Source organism: Eptesicus fuscus, chromosome 20 (genome assembly GCF_027574615.1).
Source record: "Eptesicus fuscus isolate TK198812 chromosome 20, DD_ASM_mEF_20220401, whole genome shotgun sequence".
Classification (NCBI taxonomy): Eukaryota; Metazoa; Chordata; class Mammalia; order Chiroptera; family Vespertilionidae; genus Eptesicus; species Eptesicus fuscus.
The window spans coordinates 17,035,685-17,062,272 of record NC_072492.1 but is presented as its reverse complement, the minus strand read 5'-3'; the positions used below and the strand labels follow the sequence as shown (position 1 = coordinate 17,062,272).

At 55.3% G+C, this 26,588-nt stretch overlaps 2 protein-coding genes and 1 non-coding gene across 4 annotated transcripts in view; all 3 read left to right on the top strand.

The window, feature by feature from the left end:
• VPS53 (VPS53 subunit of GARP complex) overlaps window positions 1–5,377 on the top strand; it is a 155,352-nt gene extending 149,975 nt beyond the window's left edge. The window contains exons 22-23 of one of the 2 annotated variants that reach the window (XM_054709025.1): window positions 1,057–1,161; window positions 1,658–5,377. In XM_054709025.1, the coding sequence (XP_054565000.1) occupies window positions 1,057–1,161; window positions 1,658–1,828 (276 nt within the window). In that variant the 3' untranslated portion in view covers window positions 1,829–5,377. The remainder of the gene's footprint in view (window positions 1–1,056; window positions 1,162–1,657) is intronic. The other variant, XM_008147865.3, reaches the window with a different exon arrangement.
• Window positions 5,378–6,290: 913 nt separating this feature from the next.
• On the top strand, window positions 6,291–6,373 carry MIR9303 (microRNA mir-9303). The gene has a single exon (NR_129046.2). It is a non-coding gene; the product is annotated as a microRNA mir-9303 (primary transcript).
• A 13,752-nt stretch (window positions 6,374–20,125) lies between these two features.
• On the top strand, window positions 20,126–25,943 carry RFLNB (refilin B). The gene is given in 4 exon segments (XM_054709592.1): window positions 20,126–20,366; window positions 20,368–20,442; window positions 23,126–23,232; window positions 25,329–25,943. Coding segments are annotated over 4 exon segments (660 nt in total). The 5' UTR covers window positions 20,126–20,222; the 3' UTR covers window positions 25,663–25,943.
• The last annotated feature ends 645 nt before the right edge of the window (window positions 25,944–26,588 follow it).

The window sequence follows — 26,588 nt, the reverse complement described above, 5'->3', positions numbered from 1 at the left end:
CTGAAAAGAGTGAGGCAGCTTTGGGGTTTTTGTTTTTGAGAAAATCTACTTAAGTCAGTGCCTTTTGTTTCCAGTCCTCAGGAACAAGGATATGTCAAGACACGAGGAGCAGGTACCACAAAACCACAAAATGTCTCAAATAGGAGATCCCCTAACACAGTGTTTCCCAGATGGTCCTGACATTTCAAAACATCATCTGGGACCTCACCCAGGCCCTCAGAATCTTCAGAGGAGGGGCTGAGGGATCTGCACTTAAAAAGCCATCTAGCCCTAGCTGGTTTGGCTCAGTGAATAAATAGAGCGTCGGCCTGCAGACTCCAGGGTCCCGGGTTGGATTCCGGTAAAGAGCACGTGCCCCAGTTGTAGGCTCGATTCCCAGTAGGGGGCATGCAGGAGGCAGCTGATCAATGATTCTCTCACCATTGATGTTTCTATCTCTCACTCCCTCTCCTTTCCATATATATATATATATATATATATATATATATATATATATATACCGTATTTTCCAGCGTATAAGACGACTGGGCGTATAAGATTTTCCTGGGTTAAAAAGTCATCTTATACGCCAGAAAATACGGTAGTCCAATATATCTAACCCATTATATCAAATCCCATCAATATAGTCCAATTTATTTATTTATTTATTTATTTATTTATTTATTTTTAAAGCACATCCGGCATGGTTGAGCATCGGCCTATGAACCAGGAGATCACGGTTTGATCCCCAGTGTGGGACTTGCAGGAGGAGCTGATCAATGATTCTCTCTCATCATTGATGTTTCTCTCTCTCTCTCCCTCTCCCTTCCTCTCTGAAACCAAAAAATATATATATTAAAAAAAAAAAAAAGAGCAGTGTAGGTGTTTATGATTGAGCACCTTTAGGGAACATTGCTCTGACATGTTGAGATGAAATAGGCCAGCAGGACGTTTCTGCGTTGAGGCGGCTGCTGCTGTAAGGATATCTTGCCGAGTCCACTTTGTGGTCGGCTTGCAGGTGAGACTTGCCCTCCGGCCTGAGCTTTCCCTGAGCCTGCTCTTGTCTCTCCCTCGTAGGTGGTGATGGCCCCTCATGAGCCCTCAGTGGTGTTTGTTGACAACTACATCAAACTCCTTACAGACTGCAGCACAGAAACCTTCCAGAAGATACTGGACATGAAGGTTAGTTCAGGGTCACGTTTTGTCCACATGCACAGCCTTCTCACACCCGTGGTTCTTAACTGGGGTGAGTGTGCGCCCTGGGAGCTCTCAGAGGGCCCGCGCCTGGCCCCGTGCTGCAAACCACACGCCAAGGAGCCTTTTAAGGAGCGGGGTCCCGGCGTGCGAACTTCCCGATTGCCTCCACGCCCCTCGAGGACCACTGCTCAGGGGAAGGAATGGACTGAAGGGGAGTATTACCTCCCCTCCCTGTTTACCTGTCCTTTCTTCTCTCTCCGCCTCTTCTTTCTCCTACCCTAGTACCTTTTTCTTCCCCTGCTTCTCCCCCTGCTACTGCCCAGGACTGGTAACTCCCCAGGAAGAGAGTGTAAATCCTCAGCCCCCAGTGCAGTAACTGGAGTTCTCAGCCCTCGGCTAAGAGCGTCCCAGATGCTGCACTTGCCCCTCGGGCCTTCCTGGGCCCCACCTCACCTTGTCCTCCTTTCTCTTTCAACCTCAGGGGCTGAAGAGGAGCGAGCAGAGCAGCATGCTGGAACTCTTCCGCCAGAGGCTCCCCACCCCGCCCGCAGGGCCCGAAGCCTCCAGCTCACTGTCCCTGCTGGCTCCCACACCGGAACAGGAATCCTCTCGCATCCGCAAACTGGAGAAACTAATTAAAAAGAGACTGTAGGAGCGCCGGCCAGTGAGCCTCAGCACCCGGCTCCCGGAAGCCCCACCTCTCCTGGGCGCAGCCTGACTCTCAGCTGTCCATCTTGAAACTTCCTGGGACATTTGGGTTGCTAGTGTGTGTCTCCCAAGCCCTGTCCCCCTCCTGTCCTAATCGGAGAAGCCCCGTCAGGGCCCGGTTAGCAGAAGGCAGTCTCGGTGGCCTCGGCCCTGCGGCAGAGGCGGGCTGGGTGAGCGGCCCTGCTTCGCTGTTGTTTCTGGGCCGTTCTCACTGGTCCGTTGTCACGGACTCCGTAGCCTCCCTCCCTCTGCAGCCACACCCTTGGGCAAGGGGCCCTCTTCCCCACGTGCGCCCGTCCAGGCAGCTTCGGTGACAGAGCCTGGATCTCCGCCTTCCTCCGGCTGCCGCTGTCTGAGGGTGGCTCTGGGCCCGAGTTAATGAAGTGGCGGGTGCAGGGGTAGGACCCCGGCCTTCCTTTGTGAAGGAAATGGAAGCAGGACTGCTGTTCCGTGTGAATCCCGGTTCGGGTACATACTTTGCTTCTGGTACTTTTCGACTTGGCCAAGTTCTCCCTGTATTCTCATTTCTCACTCATCTCCAATTGGCTCTCTGTGTGCATCCGAGAAGGCTTCCCTGTGTCTCAGCCAGGACTGCATGCGGGCAGACCCATGTCTGATGGCAGAGAGTGCCAAGCTGGGCGCACTCACTGCTGGACAGGAGGCTATTGTCTCCATTGCTTTATTCCCACTCTGCGCCTGACTTCGAGGGGAGGGGTTGCCTTTTTCCTAGAAAAATGTCCTAGGCTTGCTCCTTAGATGAAGCTCTGGGGCAGCCCAGGAGGCCTAATTCCCTTCCTACCCCTCCATGTTCAAATCCAAAGTGCTCCGCAGGATCATCTGAAAACAGCAGGGGCGATGTGCGGGGCCAGAGTGACCTATTACCTTATTACCAACGGCAAGAACCCAGGTCCTGAGGAGCGGAACGCTGACCTTAAACACCACCTCAGAACCTGGCAGGGCCCAGAACGCACCCTGACCCCGGCCCTTCCGTCCTGCCCTCCACGGGCTCCGGGCCAGCGCAGCTTTGCAGGCAAGAATCGTTTCAGCCCGCCCGTCACCCCGTGTCAGGAGGACGGGTAACGGAGTTGCCCAGGTTCACCTGGTTCCCTGGAAACCAAGCCTCTGTCAGCTGTGACCATGGCCTCAGAGACCCGCAGTCTCAGCGTTTGTTCAGGAATTTTGAACGAGGTGTTGGCAGGTAGGGCGAGAGCGAAGGAGGACGGTGGAGCTTCTTACAAAGAATGCCCACATCGGGCCCCCGGATAAAACTGGGATAGCAAATAGCACTCAGGACAGAGGAAGTTGCCTAAAAATTCATGAAACTGCCGGGCTGGCTTGGCTCGGTGGTTGAGCTTCGACCTATGAACCAGGAGGTCACGGTTCGATTCCCAGTCAGGGCACATGCCCGGATTGTGGGTTTGATCCCCAGTGGGGGGCGTGCAAGAGGCAGCCAGTCAATGATTCTCTCTCATTGTTGATGTTTCTCTCTCCCTTCCTCTCTGAAGTCCATTTCTTAAAAAAAAATTCATAAAACTTGTGACAGCCATCCAGTAAGAAACATCAAGGTTTGAAAATGTGACCAGAACCTGACTACGTCTCCCCTTCTGTCTTCCCACTGTAACCACTGCACCTGCCCCTGCCCCTCCATCAGCCTCTCGCCCAGACTCAGCCTGTGGCCAGCTTTCGGCCTGTGCCTCGTTTCTTCATCCGCTTCCAGCTGTTGTGCTCGTGCGTCTTCCTGTATTGAGCCTCTCAGACTCGAGAACACCGAGAAGAAAGTAAGTGATGGAAGAAAGAGGCGTGGCCTCCGCCGAGCGCCACTAGGAAAGGATGGCTAGATAGGAACAGTGCAGGCAGGCGGGGCGGGGATGGGGCGAGCCCCGCAGCCCAGTGGGTGGGTCTCGCTGGGCCCCTCGCCCTGGTGAGGTTACACAGCCGGCACTAACGGGGGTCACCGTCTCTGCCCGCTTGTGCAGGGAGGGGCACAGCAGTCACGCCAGCCGTCTGTCATCGGCCTGGGAAGCCAGGGAGCTGTGCACCTGGTTCTTGTCACGCTCGGTGTTTGCAGACCCGCACTTCCGGTTGGTTCGTTCACGGGGAGTCATTTTCTGGATGTCTCCGTAATGGCGTTGAGATGTCAAGCCCTGTGTTTGCCGGTTGGTGGTCACAGCCGGGGAAGTTGCTTTTTGATTTATTGCACTGTCGGTAATCTCCAGGGAGTCCGGATGTCTGCAGGAGTGTGTGGGAAACGTCTCGTCGATGGGGTCTGAGTGCTCGTGTGCATCCTGTGAGGACGGAGCACGTTTCTCAGCTGAGGGAATGCACCCCAGTCCCTGGGGCTCGAGTTACAAATACAGACGCCGGGAGGTTCTCGATGAGTAACCGGAGGGGCCCCGGTGTAAGCAGCACTGCAATAGAGAGACGCTTGCTTTATTGAACGGTTCCTGCGGCGCATTTTCATAAACGTGTAATTTTCCTGGCTCTCCAGGCAAGTGAAATTCCTGTGCAATTGCCCTGGTGCCGACAAGGTGAAGACCCTTAGCTGACGCCAGTAGGTTTCATTTAAACTAGTGTTGGCAGGAGGGACCATGCCAGAAGCTGTGCTGGCCCCATCCTGGTGAGGATTCTTCCTGTTTTGATGAGCCAACCCCGAAAGAAAGTTTATTTATTACTGTCTCTTCCGAATAACACATAAGGGAGCTGACACTGGTAAAACGGTAGCTAACAACTGTTATTAAGCTAAACGTAGATACTGTTCGTTCCTCTGACTCTGTAGCCCCTTAAAAAAAAAACCTTGACGTCACTGTATGTGGTGAGAATAAATACTAGTAATTGGTCACTGATAAAGAGTTCGCTGCTGTGCTTATTCTGGACAGAATTCCTGGGGGCTGGCTGAGCGAGGCCCAGGCTAGAGAAAGTTCTGTTTGGTCGTCGCAGGGAACCACAAAGGGCGGTTTTTCCCCAAACTCGGCTGTGGCATTGAGGCTGACTACCAGCACTGCTCTCTCTCTCGACAAGCAGAGAACCAATCCTAGGACCTGCCCGCCACCCCTTTCCTGTGCCAGTGTCCCGTCTCCCACGCCAAGGATGACTCCTCAGCCTAACCAAACGGACTGAGCACTGCCAGCGGCCACGGCGACAGTTCCCGGGCAGACAGGGCGAGCGACAGGTCTGAGGCTACAGCCCGGTGCCAGGGGTGCGAGGGAGGTTACACCGGCTCATCCTGAGCTGCCGTCGGGCAAGGAAAATTAGTTCCCTGTTTATGGAACGTTCGGGGAAAATGCCCAAAGCTCACAGCTGGAAGTGCAATCCCCCTCCCTGGGAGGAGAAATCAAAGTGACGAGCCTGCTTGAGGGTGAAAGCAAGTGTTTCACACTTCCTGTCTGCTCCCAGTGCGATCGCTAAAAATAAAAGCAGCGCTGCATCGGGCCACTTCAGTCAGCGAGGCCTTGGAGCCTGGGCACATGCAAAGCTGGCATGCAGAGTCCTGCTGCATTTCCCACAGTAAATAAACGTCCCCGTCTCACTCGAGTGGTTATCGGGACCGAGCCTCCGGACCCTCGGAGTTCTATACAGTTCTATACCTGTGGGAGGTAGCCGTTTCCTTAAAATAAAGAGATTGGTGTTTCGTGTGAATAGCTTTCGCTTTCCCCATCTGGAAGTAATTTCTTGGTGCATATTGGAGCACGAAATACTGCAGTTAATTAAAGCATTGCTGGATGTCATTTGCTAGGATGTATTTCCTTACTGTTGACAGAAAACAGAATGGACTATAGGAAAGAATTAGCAAGCCCGTGAACCTGGGGCTCCCCTCCGCGCGTCTGCCCTTCTCCCTGGCGAGGCTGTGCCCCTTCCCTGACGCGTGCGCCGGGACCTGGCCTCGTCCCGCCGCCGCCGCCGCGGTGGGAACCTCGGCTGCTGATTTGGAAACCTTGCGCTCTGAATTTCTATCCTGTTGCCTTTCCCTCCTCCGCCTACCGCCCCAATCACAGCCCGCTTTTCCAAAGCGGGGACGGCCCAGGGATTTCTCCTGCGCAGTAAGTGCATCCCGCCCCCTTCATCACCGGGTGGGCACCGAACTTGGGGGGAAGGCTGATGTGTCTTCCAGCCGCGGGAAGTCTTGCAGCGCTTCCATTAGGTTGGCTTCGAGATCATTACCTCGTCTCCATCCTTGATTTCCAGCAGCGCCCGCTTGAATAGGGGAGCCAGGGTTCGATAGGGTGAGGAAAGAACCGCTTCTGGATGAACCGCCTGCTGGCAGAAGAGCAACGCAAGGTGATTCACCTGCGCGGTTTCCTCCTCGCCTCCGTCGCCGGGCCTAAGCGGCGGGATAGGAAGAATGTGTCCAGTGGAAACCAAAGCAGCCTGGGATGGGAGACGCCTAGGGAACACCTGGTGTCCAGGTCTGGTGCTGGCCCTTTGATGCTGCTCGAGTCCTTGACCCTCTGAGCCTCAGTTTTCAAGATCTGTGAAGGTGGTTATGACCACCAGAGCTGTGACACTCACGCAAGACCAGGTTGTGTGCACATGCTCTGTAAGCCGTGGAGCAGGGTAAGACGTGACGTGTCCATTGTCACTGGCCAAGCCTGAACCACAAGCAGCTGGCGGGCCTGGGTGGTGGGGGTATAGCCCGGGTGGCCGAGTGACCACATACCCTGCTGCTGTGTGCAGGCTGCAGGCGCAGCAAGCCTCGGAATAGCCGGTCTTGGCCTTTTCAGGTCATGGCTGTGATATCCAACTTACTGGAGAGTTTGAGGACTCTCCATCCTCTGCTCCTCTTGCCCTAGCAGCTGTTACTTCCGTAGCATTTGGGGATAAACCTGCGGACGCTGAGCGAGCTTCCTCCCTCCCAGTGGTGCTGGCTGGGCTACCCGTTGTGGAAAATGTGGCACGTTTCCTCTGAATGCAAATTAGGAGAGTTGCTGCAGGCTCCCTTCCAAAAAAATCTTTCAGATACGGTGTCTGGTGTCCACAGACCAGACTTCAAGTGGCCATTCCTGGCAGGGACAAAGTTCTTGACTGCACTCTTTTTTTTTTTTTTTTAAACCTGCAATGCCCAAAGAACTCCAAGCAGGACTATCCTGGGACAGGCTGGGAAGCTGAGGTTCCCAGCTATTTGGGTTACTTTACGGTTGCCCTTTAGAGAAGTTCAGAGCTGAATCCCCGCAAGCAGCTGGCAAGCACTCGCCTGGCTCTCCCAGGCCCCTCTGGGTTAGTGATGCAGGAATGCTGGGTGATCTTACAATGAAAACTGTTACACGCCTTGTCCCCCAGGAATGTTTATCACTTAATCTGAGGGCTCTGGTAGCTTCTGCTCAATAAGCAGATGGAATTTGCACAATTGCCCGGCCTCCTCCTGTTTTGGGTCATTTTCCAACAAGTGAGAAATTAAGACCAGCTTCTCAACAAACCTCCCTCAACCTCTGGGGCCAAGCAAAGTATTTGCAAAGCGGGCTGCAACTTTCAGGGGTACCAGGTGAAGTGGCAAGAAACTCAAGCTCCGGCTTGCTTGCTTCGTGCTGATGGAGGGGGGCGCTCCGCGGAGAGCGGGGAAGTGGACCAGCTGCTAAAGAGACACAGGATTCTTCACCAACTCATGTAACTGTGATTGGGCCATTGGAGCAGCCACGGGAGAGCGTGAGCAGGCAAATGGAGAGAACAGCAAATATTGTATAAAGAAAACGTAAGCTCACATTCAGAGATACCCCCAACCCCATGCCTGTTGCGAGGCTAGCACTGCTCTTAAAGGATCCCAGGTGTTGGCTGGATCTGTTGCCAGAGGAGGGCACTGATGGTAAAGGTCAAGGTGGTTCAGCCCTGGGCCTTCGCTCCGCCCAGTGCCAGCTACTGTCTGGCATGCAGATAATATCTTTGCTCATGAGGGGGACTGAGAGGGCTGGACCATTTAATGCTACCTGTACTCCTTGGGGGTAAGGGTGAGGTAGGGAGAGAACTAGTTACTGGTATTTATTGCCCCTTAGATTCATTATGATTTCTCATAAGATAAAAATCCCTGTTGAGTAGGCATGATTGGCTCCCTTTTGTAGATACCAACCTGGAGGCCTGGAGGGCAGATGACATGTGTCATGCCCAAAGCCACTGGCTGCTAATGGCCTGGCCAGGATTCAGCCCGGGTCTCATTGCATCCTCCATGCTCTTACACTGTGCCAGCGGTTTTCAGTTTGTGAGATACACTGTCAGGTGGGACCCTGGCTCTACAAAACCGATAAAAGTATGTGATTAATATATGTTATGAGTTCAGAGATCTTTCAAAGCAAATCAATGAGCACACAAACTATTTCAGTGAGTAGAACACATTTTAAATCTGTGTTTATGGATTTCTATATTATCAACCCCAGCATCCAGTTTATGTCCGTGTCTTGCTTTGGTTGCGCAGAATAGAGAAAACTTGACTTAATTCAGCTAAGAATTTGCAAATAGTTTTTTTGTTTTAAACAGCCCCTCTGCTCTGGCCGGTAACCCAGTGCACCAAAAGGCTGCCGGTTCCGTTCCCAGGTGGGGCATGTGCGGGAAGCAACCTCTCTCTCTCTCTCTCTCTCTCTCTCTCTCTCTCTCTCTCTCTCTCTTTCTCCCACCGAAAAAAATTTAAGCAGCTCTTCTTTCGAGCCCAGATACTCTTCAGTTTTGCAGATGTGACAAGGACTCCATCCGAGGTCGACCTGGACGTGAGCAGCCCTGGCAGGAAGCTGCTGCCGTCATGAGCAGCTTCTGCGCGTGGTTTCCTGATCGTAGCGGGGATGGGGGAGGTTCGGTGTGTCACCTTTGTACAGGAAAGGGCACCATTTCATTTTAAGCTCACTGTCCATTCAACAACACGTCTGAACGGTCACCCAATTCCTGGTCCAATCTCCCTGAAGGCCGCCTCCGGGTTCGACCTGCTGCCTTTAGGAAGAACCGAAAACAAGGAACCCTCCCCCACCCCCTGCAAGGCAGCTGTGTTCTAAGAACACAGGGCACCGGAATGGGCGGAGGGGGCTTGGGTAACATTTGAAAGGAAGCCCGTCCTTCTTTCAAAACCCCCACAAGCCCCAAATCTTAAACCTGTGTCCCTGCACGTCTGTATGCAGTGCCCCCAGCCCTTTCAGGACCTGAAGCATGAAGACTGTAACACTGTGTTCCATTGCCTCACACTTGGGGAAATCAGTTGCAGAGGCTGCTGGGGCCAGAGGCAACACGCCTGGGGACTGTGGCCGGGTCAGGGCACCCGTACCTCCCACACCCCTGGGCGTTTGCTGGGCACTGGAGCAGTGGGCCAGCCCTCTAAGTGGGAAGCTCTGAGTTGGAGCATCAGCGTTGGGTGGTATGTTGGTTTGTTTGTTTTAGACCGTAAGTCAAATTCCCTCATTTTGCAGAGGGAAACGCGGCCCCGAGAGTTTCCATCACTTGCTGACCCGTTACTGTGAAAGATGACTGGCAGAATCGAAGGCAGCCTGTCCATCCCACTTTCCACTCCCCATGCCACTCTGCCCTGCTCTCCGTCCCCGAGTCCACCCTCCTCCCGCTGAGCTCCTCAGAGCTTGTCCCCATTCTGCTCTGTCTGCAGACCAGAGCAGGGACTTCACACTTTCCCTGGTCCTGCCACACTCCCAGCCCCATGTGACCACTCTGTGGCCTTTGTTCCCATTTCAAAGTAAGTGTACAGCTGCCACCACCATTCCCCCCATCCGTGCGCTCCCTCTCATTCAGCATCCATCTCAAGTACCTTCCAGAAACTTCTCTTGAAGGTCACCAGCGATCTTCTTGCTGAACTTGCATTCCCTTTGCTCTCTCTGTTATGTGCTGAGTCTCTCCTCCCCCTAGGAACTCTCCCCTAATGCCTCTGAGGCCTTATTTTCTTGGCTGCAATACTCCTTGGTCCCATCGCTGACCTTCCTGTCCTTCTGAGCCTTGACCAAGGTCAAGGCCAAGGTCCTAGGGCCCCTGTGGTTTTCACTCCAGACTCCTTCAGGGAAGACAGCCGCCCACGACAAGAGGAAACACCAGCTATGCCTTCTAGAGTCTCAGATGTTTCGTCTCTTCCTTCCCCTTCATTTGACTCCAGTCCACTTACGTCTCATCATTAGCTCCTGGGTGACATCTCCCGCTAAAGTCAGCTCCCGTCCTGGAATTCCCTGTCCTTCCTAGATCCTCAGTCTCAACTCTCTTTGTCACTCAACATGGCTAGTTTATCATAAAAATGCTTCTTAATTATTAATGATTACACAAACAACAGTCATAGGGCAACACTCAACCACTGAGCCACACCAGCCGAGTGTAATACTGATTTTTAAAGTACAATATCAGTATTCATGTTAATAAGTTAAACCAATATGGAAATACATCAAAGGTCCCTTTCTCCTTCCAGACTTTGTGTCTATACTGTGGGGGAGGGGGCACTTTGCAAACAAAATTAATATTAAGCATATTTGCATATATTTCTGCAACTAAACAATATATCTTTTTAAAAAATATTTTTATTGTTTAAAGTATTACATGTAGTAGTACATATATCTCCTTTTTTTTCCCCATTGACCTTCCCCCAGCCTCCCCTACCCCCTGTCGCATGCCCTCATCCCACCCCCCAGTGTCTTGTGTCCATTGGTTGTGCTTATATGGATGCATACAAGTCCTTTGGTTGATCTCTTTCCCCCCCTCCCCAACACTCCCCTGCTTCCCCGCTGTAATTTGACAGTCTGTTCAGTGCTTTACTGCCTCTGTATCTTTTTGTTTATCAGGTTATAATGTTCTTTATTTTCCATAAATGAGTGAGATCATGTGGTATTTTTCTTTCATTGCCTGGCTTATTTCACTTAACATAATGCTCGCCAGGTCCATCCATGCTGCTGCAAATGGTAAGAATTCCTTCTTTTTTATAGCAGCGTAGTATTCCATTGTGTAGATGTACCATAGTTTTCTAATCTACTCATCTGCTGATGGGCATTTAGGCTGTTTCCAAATCTTAGCTATGGTGAATTGTGCTGCTATGAACATAGCGGTGCATATATCCTTTCTGATTCGTGTTTCTAGTTTCTTCGGATATATTCCTAGAAGTGGGATTACTGGGTCAAATGGGAGTTCCATTTTCAGTTTTTTGAGGAAACTCCATACTGTTCTCCACAGTGGCTGCACCAGTCTGCATTCCCACCAGCAGTGCATGAGGGTTCCTTTTTCTCCGCATCCTCGCCAGCACTTGTCATTTGTTGCTTTGTTGATGATAGCCATTCTGACAGGTGTGAGGTGGTACCGCATTGTTGTTTTGATTTGCATCTCTCAGATAATTAGTGACTTTGAGCATGTTTTCATATGTCTCTTGGCCTTCCTTCTGTCTTCTTTCGAAAAGATTTTATTTAGGTCCATTGCCCATTTTTTTATTGTATCATTTATCTTCCTTTTATTAAGTTGTATAAGTTCCCTGTAGATGTTGGAGATTAAACCTTTATCAGTGATAACATTTGCAAATATGTTCTCCCATGCAGTGGGCTTTCTTGTTGTTTTGTTGATGGTTTCTTTTGCTGTAAAAAAGCTTTTTATTTTGATGTAGTCCCATTTGTTTATTTTCTCTTTAGTTTCCATTGCCCTAGGAGTGGTATCGGTGAAGAAATTGCTTCGGCATATGTCTGAGATTTCTCTGCCTGTGGATTCCTCTAGTATTTTTATGGTTTCCTGTCTTATGTTTAAGTCCTGTATCCATTTTGAGTTTATTTTTGTGTATGGCGTAAGTTGGTGGTAAACAATATATCTTGGACATCTGTTTCCTCAGCATACATAGATCTACTCATTCTTTGCACGCGTGTGTGAAAATTCTATAAGCATTTATTTGAGCCAAACTGAGGACGTGTGCCAGGGAATAAGATGTCAAATGCTCCCTCTACTCGTTCTTTTCAATGACCGCCGACAGTGGTCTCAGTTCAGATCGTTTATTTAGCAGCTGTGTCAATGTATAAATATCTGCTTACTTGTGCTCACCTTTTTGTAGGATACGCCCTGAGAATTGCCCCATCCCCGTTTGAAAAGATGAAAGGACACGCACGTTTACAATATTGCTACCTCTTGCCACAACGCCCTCTACGAAGGCTGTCCTGCTGCACACTCGCACCGGTAGCCTGTGTGCACCCCCTTCACATCCTCGCTCGCCCCACCTTTCTTCCTGCTTCTTGATCTCGAGGATGGAGTTGCAGCACTGTCTGTAGAAGTTCCTCTTTGGTTTTCATTGCATAAAACCAAATGTGACCCCACCGGCGCTGTGTCTTGCTGCAAGACAGCTTTCCTGTTGAGCAAAAGACCTGCGGCTTCCCTCAAGGTCAGGGCTCCTGGGCCACACGCTTGGTTGTTTTGCTCGTGAAAGCAATGGTCATGCTTTGTGCACGTAGAGAGGTAACAGTTTGATATTAAATGGGCCATCTTTCCGTCTTCTCCTCCTCTGCCTCTTCCCATCACGCCAGCAGGAGGCAGCGCGTCCCATACGCACTGTGCTCTGGTGGTGATGCTACAAAGATTAAATCCTCAGCTTCTGAACTCAGAAGGACAGACAGGCTCGGATGCCATGGCTGTCCATGCAAGACGGTGTTTCCTTTTGTTTTCTGTTCCTTGGTCTAAAAGTGTGCCTTTAAGTCTGAAGAGCCCAAACTCAGGAGGACTTTGCATACAACCCACACCATCATCATAGGAGCAGCGCATCTTGACTTGAACATTTTTTTCCACTTAAAAAATGGCCAGCAGATGGGAAAAACCACAGGCAATGTGACTTGGTTTAGAAACCGGTAGGCCCCTGAGGAAAAAATCTAGAACCCCACCACTCTGGGCTGAATTCCAAGATAAGCGAGAACCCCCATAATTCTGAGGGGAATCCTGGTCTAGAAGCCCTTGCCTGGCTTCCAGCGATTACTATGGGAAACTGCAGGCCCCACGGACAAGTCCTGTATTCAGCACCACAGCCTTGGCTGGTTTGCTCAGAAGTTGGAGCATCCACCTGCAGACGGAAGGGTCACGGGTTCGATTCCTGGTCAAGGGCACATACCTCGGTTGCAGGTTTCCCAGCCCGGTAGGGGCGCATGTGGGGGGCAACCAATCGATGTGTCTCCCTCATGTCAGTCTTTAGGTGAGGATTACAAACCAACAGCAGCCAGGCACCACAGTGTCTGAGAAGGTTGTCCAGCCAGACAGGCCTAAGGGAGGGTGCACCTCACCGAGTCCCTCACACCCGGGTGGGCAGGTGGTGGCCCCCAAGTTCCCCGAGCCCCCACAAGTAGTGCAAGGGCCAGTTCGTTGGAAGAGATCTTAGGATGGGACAACTAGGAGGCAGGGCGTTCGGCGTGTGGTCATCAAAAGCAGAGGATGGCCTTCCCCAGCCAACAGAGCCAGCTGCCGCTCAGAGAAGCCAGGTGGGCGGGAAGATGACCATGGACCAGGTCACCCCCAACCAGCCATCCCTGCTGCCACGATGTGACGATGTGACGTAAGCCTCCCCAGATGCCACCCAGGCAGAAGGGAAGGTTCAGGGTAGTAATTACCCCAAAACCATTCTTGCCCAGAAGATAAGAAACCACCAGAGTTAGCAAGACAGTTTTCCAGGTTCGAGACCAAATGGAGGCCTAGGAACTAAATTGAGTTCAGTGAAAAGAATAAAAAGGGCATTCACCTTTTACGTGCCAGAGCACACAGTCACAAAGCAATAGCCTTGCAAGTACAAAAGGACTAACAGCCTGTTGCCACCTCCCAAGGCGGGGAGGGTAGGCCTGGCTCTGGGGAGAGGGAATTCAAAGGGGACTTTGTTTGTTTTACTATTTATCTCTTGGCCTTTCCCTGCAGGGTTCACCTTTGAATGCTAGGGTGGGAAGCAGGCCTAAAGGAAGCCACAGTGCTTCGGGACCACCCTATAAACACAGCCAGGAGGGGCCAGAGGCACGTAGCCGCGGAGGGCGGGCGGCACAGCGTGGCACCTCCCCCACCACCAGTGTTGGCAGTAGTGCCGGGGCTTGGGGCAGCGCCTGGCACGGTGCCCACAGCAGCATGGCTGCAGCCTCTCCTAGGTGCCTGGTGGGGCTGGCGGGGGTCTCAGCAAGGACAGCCTCTCCAGGGCCTCGATGGGACGTTGCCATACGACTTAGCAGAAGCAGAGGCTGGGCCGTGGGGCAGGGAAAGGAAAAGAAAATTCATAGCAGGCATCCCGCGTGCATGACCGGGTTTATTTATGAACCTACGGGAGACACCTTCAGAGATTTCCAGAAATACTGTCAGTGGTTGCGGTCATCCTGCAAAAGTGCAGGGCAAGAGGCAGTAAAATTACAGCCCCCCCTCCCCCCCCTCGCCCCCCTTCCCCATCCCCGCGGCCCAGCCTGGAAAAACATGAGACACACAGAGTTTTTCTTTGGTACCTCTCTGCTCACCCCAAGTTCTTTCCCCACCCCTGGCGAATTTTCAGGAAAGACTCAAAATTGAAAAACATTTTCCCAAGCCATGTAAATGTCTTCAGCAAGGACCAGGAGTTCCCCACAGAACTGAGCGGCCAACCACAGCCGCCTCCTGCCTGCGTGTCTTCTGCTTTGAATTTGGGGCAGGAGAGGAATGCGCTGAGGGGCTATGGCTCCCAGAAGGACGTAGCGGGTCAGGCAGTCCTTGTGGAGCAATTGGCTCCCACTCTCCATCCCTTCCCACGCAGGCCCCACAGACCCGAATCCCAGGTGGTCCTGCCACACCACGGAGGCTCGAGGCTGCCTGCGGAGCGTGGCCGTGCCGACCGGCCGCTTGTTCCTCGGGGACAGTGACAGCACACCCTTCTATCACGCCTCTCAGCCCGGGAGCCAAGGGTCTTAACTTCAATTGCTCAACTAAAGGCTATTTTTCTGGGCTGCAAGTCCCCGTGCAGTGTGAATATGCAGAACGGAGCCAGGAGTGCAAGTGCATGGATGCAGTTCCAAGGAGGCCATGTGCCCCAGCTCTTTGCAAAATCCCATCTGGGTTTCATTTCGCAGAGGCCACAGCCCTTTTCTGTGTAACCAGGGAGCATGTGGGAGAATAGCTCTCAGCTTACAAATAGGAGGCCTCCAGGGTGGAGCCTGTTTTTGGGGTCATGGGGTTCCCGCACTGGGGACATCGGCCTGACTTCACCCTACGCTGCATTAGGGATCTGGGTCAGTGTTGCCAGCTGGGCTGGGCCCGACCCCATCTCTGCCCCGGACCTGTTCTCCCAGGCCCACTTCGCTCTGGAACTGCCAAGCCCTGGGCTCTGTCTGAGCCCCCAGGGCTCACAGTGCACACACTCCTGTGGGCTGTGTCGTGTCCACGTACATCCTTTTTTTTTCTTTTCTTTTAAAATATATTTTATTGATTTTTCACAGATAGGAAGGGAGAGGGATAGAGAGTCAGAAATATCAATGAGAGAGAAACATCGATCAGCTGCCTCCTGCACACCCCCTACTGGAGATGTGCCCGCAACCAAGGTACATGCCCTTGACCGGAATCGAACCCGGGACCTTTCAGTCTGCAGGCTGACGCTCTATCTACTGAGCCAAACCGGCCAGGGCCAAGTACATCCTTTTTTAAAAAATACATTTTTATTGATTTCAGAGAGGAAGGGAGAGGGAGAGAGAGAGAGAGAGAAACATCAATGATGAGTGTCATTGATCGGCCGCCTCCTGCACACCCCACCCTGGGGATTGAACCTGCAACCTGGGCATGTGCCCCGACCGGGAATTGAACCGTGAGCTCCTGGTTCATAGGTCGATGCTCAACCACTGAGCCATGCTGGCCGGGCCCAGTACATTTCTTCTAGTCAGTTCCTTTCTTTATTGAATAGGGTAGATCCCTTTCAGTGTTCTTCGAAAGCTTTAACCTTAATCTTAAGATGCTTAAGGAAACAAAAGGGAGTTTTCCACAGCATTTTGGGTGACATGGTGCATAGGAAGGAAAGGGGGCTTGATTCAGCACCGAGGCAAATCACTGCGGGCGCCACGGGCACCGGCTGCGCGGCGGGCCGGCAGACCCAGACCGGAGCCGGCAGCGCTTTAACCCCCGGCTGGCTGAGCTGACTGAAGGCAAGCTGTTGTGAAACAAGCAGCAGCCGTGTGGGGTCCTGCCCTGTTCTTGTCTGACTCAACTCCTGTTTAGGCAGCAGCGTAATCTGGTGCAGAGACGGGGAAACTGCAGGACGGGCATCCGTGGTTAGGCATCTTGTGCTCCTCAGACCCTGCTGGGAGAGGCCTCAAGCCGGAAGCCACGTCCTATGAGGACACTGGCCGCTGTGATCCAGGCGGGGGGACAGTGGCCCGCTCTGAAGGGACAGCTTGGAGAAGTGGCCACTCTTTTCCTTTTTGCCTTCTTTCTTTTTTTTTTTTTTTTTTTAATTGATTTCAGAGAGGAAGGGAAAGGAAGAGAGAGACAGAAACATCAATGATGAGGGAGAATCATTGATCGGCTGCCTCCTGCACATCCCCCACAGGGGATTGAACCTGCAACCCAGGCATGTGCCCTGACCGGGATCGAACCGTGACCTCCTGGTTCATAGGTCGATGCTCAACCACTGAGCCACGCCGGCTGGGCATGGTTAGAGTTTGTAAAAGATTGGAAAGCCACCTGGAGTAAGATGGAGGACAGCGATGAGCCCCGGTGATGGGCTCCCCCAAGGACCGCCGGGAAGTGAGCTCCTTGCCGAGGACTAGAAACACAGCCCACCTCCAGGGTGGGAGCTGCACGGCTCCCACGCGGTTACAAAGGAAGCCTCACCCAGAGGACACGTGGGCAGGTGGAAGTTGGACGGTTCCGGCGTGAGAACCCCTCTGCTCATCTCCACCAGGGGTGCATGCGTGGTGGAGGGGCCGGCGCAGGCAGGGTGCTGGCCAGGCCAGCGCGTTCTCCACCTTCCCTTCGGCCCCATGTAGCCTCAGTCAGCGCAGGCTTGTTCTGGGCTCTTCCATGGCAGCCTGGACAAGAAGGAACAAACCTGGGACTTCTCCTGATTGCCTTTTTTAAAAATATGTTTTTATTGATTTTAGAGAGAGAGGAAGGAGAGAGAGAGAGAGAGAGAAACATCGATGAGAGAGAAACATCAATATCGATCAGCTGCCTCCTGTACACCCCCACCCGCTGCTGGGGGCTGAGCCTGAAACCTGGGCATGCGCCCCAACCAGAATGGAACTGGTGACCGCTTGGTGCATGGGTCGACAGCCAACCACGGAGCCACACTGACCAGCTCCTCATTATCTTTTTTTTTTTTTTTTAATATATTTTACTGATTTTCTACAGAGAGGAAGGGAGAGAGTCAGAAACATCGATGAGAGAGAAACATCAATCAGCTGCCTCCTGCACACCCCCCACTGGGGATGTGCCCGCAACCAAGGTACATGCCCTTGACCGGAATCAAACTCGGGACCCTTGAGTCCACAGGCCGACGCTCTATCCACTGAGCCAAACCAATTAGGGCTCCTCATTGTCTTTTGATTGGCTTACAGAATTCTGGGAGCCGTGGAGGGCCGGACTTTGGTGCAGGTTACTGGGGGAGGGGCACCCGGGTGGGTTCATGGGAGTGTGTATGGAACCACAGTCCCACCTCCGTGTCCCTGTCCGTGTCCGGTCCCGAGGCTGGATTCCTCTCCACGCCCCTCCAGTTTCTTGCGTGTCAGTGCCGGGCTCTCTAAGGAAGGAGCCGCAGCAGGTGATCCTTTTATGCCTCAAGAGCTGAGGCCTGATGATGTCCTCTGAAGACATCCTTTAAAGGGGTTGTGAGGTGCCCTCTGGAGTTGGGGTGGGGGTTGTTCTTGGGGACCAGACAGAACTTTCTTGGGCTGGAGGTCAGTGTGTAGATGCTTCCTAGGTCCAGTTGGAGGGTCGAGGTGCCCATGCTGCTTGATGGCCCCCGTGTCAGGGAGAAAAGGGCGCCTCAAACATGTCCCTTTGGCCCCAGCTGGTTTGGCTCAGTGGATAGAGCGTCGGCCTGTGGACTAAAGGGTCCCGGGTTTGATTCCAGTCAAGGGCACATGCCCAGGTCGCAGGCTCGATCCCCAGTGTGGGGTGTGCAGGAGGCAGCCGATCAATGATTCTCTCATCATTGATGTTTCTACTCTCTCTCTCTCCCTTCCTCTCTGAAATCAATAAAAATATATATTTTTAAAAATGTCCCTTTGATTTGCCTGGACCCTCCAAAACTTGCAGCTTCACACCCCATGTTCACTTTGGCAACTGTGATGTCTCTGGATCTTGTGTGAGAATGTGGATCATCTAAGCCCGTGGTTGGCAAACTGCGGCTCGCGAGCCACATGCAGCTCTTTGGCCCCTTGAGTGTGGCTCTTCCACAAAATACCACGGCCTGGGCGAGTCTATTTTGAGGAAGTGGCGTTAGAAGAAGTTTAAGTTTAAAAAAATTTGGCTCGCAAAAGAAATTTCAATCGTTGTCCTGTTGATATTTGGCTCTGTTGACTAATGAGTTTGCCGACCCCTCGGAAGTTGGCAATGCCAGGCTGCCAGGCTCCCTCGCCCCCAGGCGCTGTTTTAGCAAATTCAGGTGGAGATCCCTCCCAAGCTCTCAGCAATCCACACTGGAGAGGGGCTGAAACTGGCCGAGTACGGTGACCTCCCTCAGTCTTGTCCTCCCCCTCTTCCAGGCTGGGGACCTTGAAGGCCACCACCTCCTTGGAGCAATCACCATCTTCCTGGATACCTTTCCCGGCCGGGCCAGCGTAGGGAAGAGTTCTCAGGGTCCGCTGCTGGGCAAATTCCTCCCAGGGCCTCACGTCCTCCCCCTCTTTCCATAACCCCAGGAGCACGTTGATTCCTCCGATGCCCAGGTTGGGGGTAGCCTGGGATGTCCAGATGGTGGGAGCAACAGGGGGAGGGAGGTGCAGCTGCGTGGTTAGCCCAGCCTCTAAGACCCACGCTTACACTACTAGTATGTCCTCACACTAAGCACTCATCCAGGACTGGGATTCTGTAATCTGTCCCCACGGGCCCTAAAGGAATGAGCGGCCTGCCAGCACCCAGGCACGGACCAGGTTTTATCTCTGTGGAGGGGATGACTCGAGGCAAGCTGCCTTGTACCCACTGTACGATTTGGAGCGAAGCAACTAAGTCCCTTCTCTGTTTTCTTACCTGAAAACGACGAGCGGGGAGTAGAGAGGGCCCCACTTCGCCAACAGATCTCTAACATCTACCTGCTCAAAGTCTGACTTGGACAGGTTGCACGCAGGACAAGTACCCTTTGTTTTTGCAGGCGGTAGACAAGGCTGCCAATGTCGGGCATGCACAGAGCCCCCCTCTTACCTAGCCAGGAAGTCCCCCAGCCCCGGGCACGACTTCTCTGTAGAGTTGGCACCTGCGGGCTAGGTCTGGGCATAGCTCCAGCTTGAGGCTGTTAGCTGAGCACACATCAGCCCCAGGTTAGGGGGCAGGCGGGGGTGGGGACTTCCTTTCCTTGCTGCTACGTGGAGGGCTCTGTGACAAACAGGAGTGGGCCTGAGGACAGCCAGGTCTGCAGCTGGCAGCTACTGGGCCGAGCTCCCACTCGGATAGGGTCTTTCTGTCAAATAAAAAGGAGGGGAGAACCCCTCCCCCGTCTGGGTTCTAGAGGGGGACTCCTCTGAGTGAAAAGCTGGGGCCTCACTAGCGAGCCCAGGGCCCCTCAGACGGCTCCTGCGGAGCCTGCGGAGCTCGGTCACCACGGAGGTCCCAGGCCGCCAGGGGTGGCCGCCGCTGGCTCATCTGAGCAGTCGGGCCAGGGAGGGACGTCTCCCCGCGGGAGTCCCCCAGGATGAAGGGGGCAGGCCCCCTTTTCCTGCGGGGCAGGAAGGAGAGCCAGAGACGCCTGAGAGCCCGCCCTGCTGAGCCAAGAGGCGGCGAGCGCCATACGAAGTGCATTAACTATTAATAATTTCCAGTTGTGTGCTCGCTGCGTTCGGCCGGCGCCCCGAGCCTCGGCAGGCCGGCTGGGCTCTGGCTCCCCAGACCGCCTGGCCGGAGGCGCTAGCTGCTGCCGGGCCGCCGGGGCAGGGCGAGGGGCCGGGGGCCGGGCCCGGGGCCAGGGGTCTCGCGTCCACCTGCCGCGGGGCGGGGGCCGGACGGGGCCCTGGGGAGGCCGGCCCGGCGCCCCCCGCGCTGGGACCCGCGCTCGGGGCGGGCTGGGAGGCGGGCGGCCCTCCGCGGGAGCGCAGCGGCCCCTGGCGCCCGGCCTCGGCTCGGCTGTGCGGGGCGGCCCGGCGGGCGGGGCGGGGCGGGGCGGGGGGCGGAGGCGGAGGCGGGCCCGGGCGCGGCGGCGGCGGCCAGACCCGGTCGGCGGGCGGGCAGCGGCCCCGGCCCGCGTCTGCGCCCCTCGCTCGCCCGCGGCCCCTCCGGGCCCCGCCGCGCGCACAGCCATGGTGGGCCGGCTGAACCTGCAGGATGTGCCCGAGCTCGTGGACACGAAGAAGAAGGGCGACGGCGTCCTGGACAGCCCGGACTCGGGGCTGCCCCCCAGCCCCAGCCCCAGCCACTGGGGGCTCGCGGCGGCGGGGGGGGGGCGGCGGCGGCGGCGGGGAGCGTGCCCCGGCGCCCGGAGCGCTGGAGCCCGACGTGGCGGCCACCCCCACGGCCCCGGTGAGTGGCCCCCTCCGGCCCGTTCCCTCCGCGTCCCACCCGCCGCCGCCGGGCCCCGGGAGACCACCCGCCCGTCCTGCGGCCCCTCTCGGGGCGCACCGCCGGCGCCGCCGCCCGCCCGTCGGGACGGCGTGGCCGGAGCTGGGAGCCGGGGCGGGAGCGCGGCGGGCGCCGGCCAGCTGGAGCCGGTGGCTGGAAAATTGTCATCGCCTGGGAGGCGCGGGAGCCCCGGGAGAAGCGAGCCGCCGCCTCCTCCCTTCGGGGTGGCGCCCCCCGGGGCTGCCCGGCTGCGGCCGCGGCGGGGACGGGCCGCGTTCTGGCCCCAGCCGGGCCGGAGGGGGTCCCGGGACACCGAGGGGGAGCCCCGGTCTCGCCGGACAGCTTGGCCGCTGCAGGCTGCGGCTTCCAAGGGTCTTGCCCTCCGGCTGGTCTTGGGGAGAGGGCTGCGCGCCGGCTCCCAGCTCCCCGATGCGGAGGGCGCACGGGGCCAGCCCTTGGGAACTGTGATGGGCCCCGGAGGGACCTTTTGAGAAGGGTCACCCGTGAGCCTCCGGCCCCTGTGGTCCCCCGGGTCCTGCCACCTCGCAGCCCTTGTCTGTCTGGCACAGGACGGGTGGGAGGCCTTCAGGTGGGAGGGAACTTTAAAAACCGAGTCCTTTCATTTTCTTTTAGTTTTTTATTTTTTATTGAAAGGAAAACACGGAGTCTCTCTTGCCCCAGCCGTCGCTCAGGTGGTGGTGGTAATTGCCTTTACCTGGAGCGCAGGGAGGCCACATCCTGCCTACAGGCAAAGCTCAGAGCAGGCTCTCCCCCAGCCCTCCCCCCGGGGTGGGGGGTGGGGGGTGGCCATACACGTTGATGGTCCATGGCATCCGTGACCCACTGACCCTGCCTCTCCATGGACGTCAGTGCATTCCCCTGTCTCCATGGGAAGGCAGCACCAGCTTCAGCGTGGCCTTCGGCCCTTTCTAGCCTCGCCGTCCCCATCCCCTGGCCCCGCACCTCTGCTGCTCCCTCCACTTGGCTTGCCTTCCCCTCCAAGCCCCCCCTCTTCTGCTCTCAGCACCTGGTCAGCTTTTCCACCCATCAAAGCCCTGCTGGCCCCCTTCAGTGCCCAACTCGGCACCTCCTCCGGGAAGTCTTCCTCGATGCTTCCCAGATTCATGCTGGAGCGTGTGGCTTAGTCCCCGGTCCCTGGCGGCACCTTGTCTCTTTGTCTGTTATCACTCCCGCGGCCCTGGCCCACCCCAGCCTGCACCTGGAGCGAGGTGTGTGTGCTCAGGGAGTTGGTGGGCAGGGATGAGGGAGCAGAGAAGGAAGAGGAAGAGAACTGAGTGCGTGTGGGTGCCTGAGAGAAGGCTGTGTGTGCGTGTTGGAGAGCCACCTGCCTGCTCCGGGGGCTGTCACCCTGCAGCCCAGGACTGTCTGGAAGGAGCCCCAGAGGTTGGGGACTGCCAGACAGAGAGCTGGGGGCAGAGCAGGGCCCGCTGTCCGGACTGGGGGGGGGGGGGGGCTGGATCCAAAAGCTCTGCAGCAGCCAATGCCCCCCTTCCCCCACCCACTGACCTTGGTTCCCTCCCCAGCGAGGGTCATTCAACTCTCCACCCAAATTCAGGTGCCCGACCCTCAGGGCCTGCCCCTCCCCCTGACCTATCCTTGACCCCTTTGGCTTTTGTATTTCAACCTACACGGCCAATGACACCTTGTCCTGCGATCAGTGTCTTAGAGCCAGCCTTCTAGAAAAGTCTGCTTCCTTCCCATCCTGGAAGAGGTGGGGGTGGGGCTGATACCTCCACACCCCGGCCAGTGTGGATCCTTCTCTCAAATTAGGCGGAGAAGGACAGACTCCCTGGTAAACCCCGGGGCCCAAAGGGCGGCTCCCTGCGGCCCCGTGAACACGGGGCCCCAGTCAAGGCCCGTGGCCACGAGCACCTGTGTCTCTGCCTGGGCTGCCGGATGAGTCAGAGAGTCCACCTCTGACCAGACTGGAAGCCAGCGGCCCTCCAGGCAGCCCGCTCTGCCCTCTGAGTGCGCTGGAGTGTGGAAAGTGACAGAGGGAACTTTCGGGGTGCGACCCCGTGAGGGTGTAGGCCCTCCATCTGGGCGGGGTGTCCCCTCCCCAGGGCAGGGGAGGTGGGGGACGTGGTACTGAATCTGCAGTGAAAAAAAAAAACCCTGGTGGAAGGATTTTGTTTAGAAGGAAACCTTTTCTAAAGTGTTGCGGAGACAATGACAGGGTCGGGGGCCGTAATTGAGGGTTCCGGTTGATGGAGGTTTCCTGGCCGCCTTGCTGGGGGATGGCGCAGCAGCCCCTGGGTCTGGCCCCGGGGAGGTCGCTGAGCTGGTGTTTGTTCCTCTTTTCAGCCTTTCACAGAAGCTCCCTGTGGAAGGGGGTGCCCCGTGCTGTGCAGATAAGGTCTCAGAGGCCGTGTGATGTGCCTCGTGGGGGCACACAGCCATTCCTGACCGACCTGGGATTCGAACCCCGGCCTCTGGGCTCCCTTTGCTGCATAAAATCCGAACTGTCCATTGCTCTTTCCACGCTGAGTCAGCCCTTCTCTGGCATCGTTCCCGGGACGGGGCCACAGGCACAGTGGGGCCCTCGGCTGCAGGCTCCGAGCCAGGACCTTGTGGGGGCGTCTCAGCCTGGCCTGTGGTCTGACTGTGTTCTCCATCCTCCCAGAATCCGGCCTCGCTCCCCACCCCTCTGGCCTCCTTCGCACCAAGGCTCTGCCCTCTGTCCTTCGGCGAAGGAGTGGAGTTTGACCCTTTACCACCGACGGAAGTAAGGTAAATACTGCAGGCGCTGAGTTTATTTCATTGTTAAATTTTCCATTTTTTTATTCCAGAAATTAATGATTAAAAAAAAAATTAGTTAATCAGTCCTGGCCCATGTGGCTCAGTTGGTTGGAGCATCGTCCTGTTCACCAAGAGGTGGTGGGTTCAGTTCCTGGTCAGGGCACATACCCAGGTTGCAGGTTCGAACTCCGGTCAGGGCATGTGCAGGAGGCAGCCAATCTGTGTGCCCCTCTCATATCGATATTTCTCTCTCTCTCTCACTCTCCCTCCCTCCCTCTCTCTCCCCCCCCCCCCCACCTCCCTCTCCCTCTCTCCCTTTTCCTCCCTATAAAAAACAAAGGCTAGTCATAGTTTGGTGGGCACTCTTTCAGATTTTTTTCTGCATTCTAACCAGTTAAATATATAGACACACTTTTTAAAGTAAAAACACGATCATGTTACACATAAAGTCCTGCAACTTGCTCTTTGTACCTCATATGTCATGGCCATCAGAGGTTTAAAATTTTCTAATAAACGAGTTCCTCTTTCCAAGAGCTGGTCCCCACTTCCCCCCTCCCCCCCTCCCCCCTCCCCTCCCCCCCAACCCTGCTTCAAGGTGCTGTCACCCTGTTTCAGGTTATAATTTCACTGGGAAAGCACCATCCTCCCTTTGGGACTTTATCTCATCCAGGATTATCTGGGGGCAGATTCACTGAGGGGCTCTGTTCAAGATCTGTCTTTTCAGAGAAAGGAATTTCACTTTGGGGAGCCGGTGGTTTTATAGCTAGAGTTTCAGTTGCCTTAGCACAAAGGGCCCTTTGACGTGGAACAAAGGAGGCTCACCACTTTGGAGGTGAGCAGTTCAGCCCTGTATCCCTGCAGAGCTTGTATTTTGAACAAAATGAGGACATGACTTCATGACATTAGCTTTCACCAGCCTCTTACCTGCTCCCCGGGAGAATGGGCGTGTCCCTCCCGCTCACTGGGAAGAATGCTGATGCTGACTCCCTGACACGGCGGGGGGGCCGGGGGAGCAGGCAGTGCTGTCAGACGTGGCTATGTGTGATGCGCATGTATATTTCAGTACTTATGAAGCTGTAATAATTCTACAGGAAAATGAACTCATGCTCAGCTTACATTAAAAAAGAATTAACTCCCGAATTACCAAAGAAAGACTTAAGAAAAGATAAAGCAGCTGCTGAGGAGTATTGGTGTTTGTTTTATGGCAATCAGGATTGTAATGAGGGCCCTGGCCCATGCTCCGTTGGTTGAGCGTCACCCCATGTAACGAAAGGTCGCAGGTTCGATGCCCGGTCAGGGCACATGCTTAGGTTTCAGGTTCGATCCCTGGTCGGGTACGTGCGGGAGGCAGCTGATCGATGTTCCTCTCTCTTTCCTTCTCCCTTCCTCACTCTCTAAAATAAAATCAATAAAAACATATTAAAAAAAACACACCCACTATTGTAATCGGCTTTGATTGATAAGGTCAGCTTGAAGGCCAACGTGGACAAGTACTAGTATCACCGAGCATTCAAAAGCAGCGCCTAAGATTTCCAGGTTCCTCCATCCTCTCTTTAAAGGGCTAATTGATCACTTCAGGGGACAGGGAAACCGCTGACCCTGGTTTCGCAGCAGAACTCACGTTGTTATATAATAATTACCACCCACAGCACTTGCTGTGTTAACATCCTGCCTAGTTCTTACTGGGCACTTTGTACAGAAGAAAAGGTAACTGAGGCTTGGAAAAGTTCAGGTCCGGCACTTGACCGAGCCCTCGTGGCTTCAGTAAAGGGACGCTGCCGCGGCGAGAAGCAGTGAGCGCCCGGTAAACTCCAGAACCTTGCGCTTAAATCGCAGCCCCCACTACTTCCTTCACGGTGACCTTCACCGCTGCACGGCCATTTCCTCCCCCGGGGTTGTTGGGACAGTTAAACCAGATCCTGGGAGTCCAGGGCTTCCCATAGCACCCCACACCAACGCTACGATGCTTCTGCCTCGAGCGGCCACATCTGGAGGTGTGCACCCCACGGGAGGCCCAAGGTCACAGCAGGGACCCCAGTGCCCCTCGCTCAGCGGGCTCACCGTGCTGCCTTCCGTCTCCCGCCCAGGTACACGTCCTCGGTCAAGTACGACTCAGACCGGCACTTCATCGACGACGTCCGCCTGCCCCTGGGCCTGGCGGTGGCCTCCTGCAGCCAGACCGTCACCTGCATCCCCGACTGCACGTGGCGCAGCTACAAGGCCGAGCTGCGCTTCGAGCCCCGCCACAAGGCCGCCCGCTTCCTCAGCACCACCATCGTCTACCCCAAGTGCCCCAAGACCGTCTACACCACCACCCTGGCCTACAACTGCCGCAAGACGCTGCGGAGGTTCCTGTCCAGCGTGGAGCTCGAAGCCGCCGAGTTCCCGGGCGGCGGCGATTACCTCTCGGATGAGTGCTGACTCGGCGGGCTGGTGGGGCCCGGCCCGCTGCCCTCCAGCCTCCCGCGTGCCCCCGGGAGTCTAACCCAGAGACACCTCTCAGCCCAGCCTGGGGAAGGGAACCCGTCCCGGCATCTTAGAGTAATCGAGGGCATTTGGTTTTTTAGATGCTTTGTTTGGAAAAGGAGTGTCTTTCTAGTTTGCTGCTGCACACTTCCCCCCAGAGTCTCAATCTGATGAGAAAAGAGAGAGAGACTAGAGCATCGGGAGAAGGGCCACGGTTTGAACCAGGGCAGGGCGGGGGGGGGGGGCCCTCCCCGGTGGACTGTCCGTCTGAGGAGGAGGAGGAGAGAGAAGGTCTCGGGATGGAAGCAGCGGGCCTGGAGGCGTTGCAGCCCGGCCCGCGCTGCGGCCGCGTGGCGCTCCCTCCGGAGCCGGGACGCCCATGTGGGCCCAATCTGTGCAGAGCGGGCCGTTCCATTTTCTATTTCCATTCCCACTTCTATTTCCTGCTAACCGAAAAGCTTGGAATTCGCGCAGTCTTTTTCGCGACATCAAAAAGCCCCAAACTGCAGAAAGAGATTTTTTTTTAAAGAGAGGGAAGGCTCATCCGGTTTTTGCCTTCTCCGTTGGTCCAGGCGGACGATGGCTGAGTCTGGAGGCAGGGGCCTCGCCCCCATCCCTCCGGCCACTCCCGAGCCCAGGCCCTGGCAAAGCGCCTCGCACCCTGGGCATCTGGTGACGTCGCCACAGGCGTGTGTGTTTGGGGTTCCCAAACACTTCCCTGTTTTTTCACAAGGCAAAACATGGCAGAGAGACGCGGCTTTTTAAAAGAGCGCTTAGGAGAAATGCTATTGGGGACTCCACGAGGGGCCTTCACCCAGGACCTGACCCCATCTGGGGGCAGATGTCTGTGTGTCTGTGATCTGGTTCATCGGGGTGGGACC